We start from the raw sequence: 3267 nt of genomic DNA on the forward strand, positions 1-3267 counted from the left end.
CTGGTGGGGTCACCGATGTGGGGATGATCCTGTTCCTGGGGAGCTGGGATTCCTCTGTCCTTCCTGCCCTAATTCCCGCTCCTCTCCTCCCCAGGGTCACTACGCCGTGATGAACAATCCCACCCGGCAGCCCCTGGCCCTCAACATCGCCTACAGGTCTGTGGTGTTCCCTTTCCAGAAATTCCCCTTGTGGGAGAAAACCATTTTTGCTGATAAACCCATTGGGCTGACTGGGAGATAAATCCAGCTCCTCCAGCTGGGATTTCCTGTGGTGTTTTCCCTTTGTGATTCCATTTTTCCTGACAAAACCATTGGAATTTCATGGGCTGACTGGGAGATAAATCTAGCTTTGGTGTTTTCCCTTTGTGGCTCCATTTTCCTGACAAAACCACTGGAATCTCACAAGGCTGACTGGGAGATAAATCCATCTGGGATTTCCTGGTGGTGTTTTCCTTTTGTGGTTCCATTTTTCCTGACAAAACCATTGGAATCTCACAGGCTGACCGGGAGATAAATCCAGCTTTGGTGTTTTCCTTTTGTGGTTCCATTTTTCCTGATAAAACCATTGGAACCTCACGGGCTGACCGGGAGATAAATCCAGCTTTGGTGTTTTCCTTTTGTGGTTCCATTTTCCCGACAAAACCGCTGGAACCTCACGGGCTGACCGGGAGATAAGCCCAGCTCCTCCAGCAGGGATTTCCCGGCGCTGGTTTTTGCTGGAAGGATCCATTTTTAACCCAGATTTTCCCCGCTGCAGGCGCTGCCTCCAGATCCTGGCGGCCGGGCTCTTCCTGCCCGGCTCCGTCGGCATCACGGATCCGTGCGAGAGCGGCAACTTCCGCGTGCACACGGTGATGACGCTGGAGCAGCAGGTGAGGAGGGGTCCCCAAAAGGACAGGGGACTCTTTTGGGGGTCCCTGTCCCCACACTGACCCCTTCCCATCGCCAGGACATGGTGTGCTACACCGCCCAGACCCTCGTGCGCATCCTGTCCCACGGAGGATACCGGAAAATCCTGGGCCAGGAGGGGGACGCCAGCTGTGAGTGGGGTTTGGGGGGGGTCTCAGGGTGGGCACGGCGCTGGTGTCACCTTGAGAAGGTGCCCAGTGTCACCTCCTGGGGCAGACCTGGCCTCTGAGATGTCCACGTGGGACGGGGTGATCGTGACGCCGTCGGAGAAGGCGTACGAGAAACCTCCGGAGAAGAAGGAAGGGGAGGAAGAGGAGGAGAACCAGGAGGAGCCGGCGGCAGGGGAGGAAGAGGAGAGCATGGAGACGCAGGAGTGACACCTGTGGCACCTGCAGCAGGTGAGGGGACACCGGCCCGGGTGTCCCTGTGCCCTGTCCCTGTTTTGTACGTTGCACATTAAAGTGTTCCCCCTTTCCAGCGTGTGCTGCTTGTTCAGATCCGTGTGGGACAGGTGGGAGTGAGGCAGGTGGAGCAGCAGCAGAAGGATCCAGAACGTGAAGGAACCACCTGGGGGTGTCCAGACCCCACGTGGACTTCCCAAACCTCACCTGGGGGGTGTCCAAATCCAACCTGGAGGTGACCAAAATCCAACCTGGGGCAGCCCAAATCCCACCTGGGCTTCCCAAATTCCAGCTGGCGGTGTCCAAATCCCACTTGGAGCAGCCCAGACCCCACTTGAGCTTCCTAAATTCCACCTGGGGGTATCCAAGTCCAACCTGGAGGTGCCCAAACCCCACCTGAGCCTCCCAAACCCCACCTGTGCCTCCCAAATTCCACCTGGGGTGTTCCAAACCCAACCCGCAGGTGCCCAAACCCCACTTGGGGCAGCCCAGACCCCACCTGGGCTTCCCAAATTCCACCTGGGGGTATCCAAGTCCAACCTGGAGGTGCCCAAACCCCACTTGGGGCAGCCCAGACCCTACCTGGGCTTCCCAAACCCCACCTGGGGGTATCCAAGTCCAACCTGGAGGTGCCCAGACCCCACCTGGGCTTCCCAAATTCCACCTGGGGGTGTCCAAGTCCAACCTGGAGGTGCCCAGACCCCACCTGGGCTTCCCAAATTCCACCTGGGGGTGTCCAAGTCCAACCTGGAGGTGCCCAGACCCCACCTGGGCTTCCCAAATTCCACCTGGGGGTGTCCAAGTCCAACCTGGAGGTGCCCAGACCCCCTTGGCAGCGCCTCTGTTGTCCCCAAGGCCCCTCAGGGATGTGGGAGCATCATCACAAACTCTCAGTCACTTTTATTCCAGCGCCCCCAAATCCGGGATCACGGCTCCGAGCGTCCCAGGTCCCTCAGCTGCAGGTGATGGGGGGACATCCCCTCAATTCCTGAGCTGGGATCAACAGGAATTCCTGCTCCATCCCCTGCCTGGTCACCCGCTCACTTGCCCTGGTAGCCGCCAGCCTCCAGCATTGCTCTCCTCCTCACCGTCTCCTTGGCCACGCTGTGGTTCAGCCTCCTCAGCCGCTCCTGGGCAGGACAAAAAAATCATAAAAATCACTTGTCAGCACCTTGGGACCCCCATCTCCCTGTCCCACCCCTCACCTGGGCGTTCTGCAGGATGTTGTTGACCAGCACCACGCGGCGCCGGGCGTTCAGCAGCTTCTTCACGTAGGGGTCGAGGTCCAGAGCCACTTTCTGGTCCTCGTTGATGCGGCAGAGCTCTGGGGAGGGGTCTGGGTGAGCCCCCCGTGCCCCACTCAGGCTGAGGAGGGGACAGGTGTGACCCCCACCCTGGGTTTGGCTCACCTGTGGCCAGGCTGTCGATGTGCTCCCGCAGCTCCACCTGGCTCTCCCTGGGGAAGGGGAAAAATCTGGATTTACACCCCAAATCCAGCTCTGTTCACCCCCCAAAAATGGGAGCTGCATGCCCAGCACCCCCCAGGCACCAACACCAAGAATTGCCCGCCTCATGTACCCCTAAAGCCCTTCAGCCCCAAAACTCACCCTCATGTACCCCTAAAGCCCTTCAGCCCCAAAACTCACCGTCACGTACCCGTACATCCCCAAAATTCGCCCTCACGTAACCCCAAATACTTTCAGTGCCAAAACTCGCCCTCACGTACTCCTACATCCCCAGAATTCGCCCTCATGTACTCCCTAAAGCCCTTCAGCCCCACAACTCATCCTCACGTACTCCTACATCCCCAAAATTCGCCCTCATGTACCCCCAAATCCCTTCATCCCCTCAGAACTGCCCTCACGTACCCCAAATCTCTTCAGCCCCACAGAACTGCCCTCCCCGGCTCTCCCTGCCCCGCAGCCTTGCAGCCCGGCCCGCCCCGCTCCCGGCCCGT

General features: G+C 59.0%; 2 protein-coding genes across 2 annotated transcripts in view; one reads left to right on the forward strand and one right to left on the reverse strand.

Annotated features, from left to right (window-relative positions):
- Positions 1-1389, forward strand: part of ILF2 (interleukin enhancer binding factor 2) — a 4523-nt gene extending 3134 nt beyond the window's left edge. The window contains exons 7-11 of the mRNA XM_005430482.2: positions 1-3; positions 95-156; positions 758-872; positions 950-1040; positions 1126-1389. The exon at positions 1-3 is cut by the window's left edge and continues 82 nt beyond it. Of these exons, the coding sequence (XP_005430539.1) occupies positions 1-3; positions 95-156; positions 758-872; positions 950-1040; positions 1126-1286 (432 nt within the window). The 3' untranslated portion in view covers positions 1287-1389. The remainder of the gene's footprint in view (positions 4-94; positions 157-757; positions 873-949; positions 1041-1125) is intronic.
- Positions 1390-2190: 801 nt separating this feature from the next.
- The window catches only part of SNAPIN (SNAP associated protein), a 1275-nt gene continuing 198 nt past the window's right edge, over positions 2191-3267 (reverse strand). The window contains exons 2-4 of the mRNA XM_031064834.1: positions 2720-2784; positions 2516-2634; positions 2191-2440 (exon numbers count right to left, since the gene is read on the reverse strand). Coding sequence (XP_030920694.1) covers positions 2351-2440; positions 2516-2634; positions 2720-2784 — 274 coding nt within the window. The 3' untranslated portion in view covers positions 2191-2350. The remainder of the gene's footprint in view (positions 2441-2515; positions 2635-2719; positions 2785-3267) is intronic.

This window comes from Geospiza fortis, unplaced genomic scaffold, assembly GCF_000277835.1.
Source record: "Geospiza fortis unplaced genomic scaffold, GeoFor_1.0 scaffold375, whole genome shotgun sequence".
Classification (NCBI taxonomy): Eukaryota; Metazoa; Chordata; class Aves; order Passeriformes; family Thraupidae; genus Geospiza; species Geospiza fortis.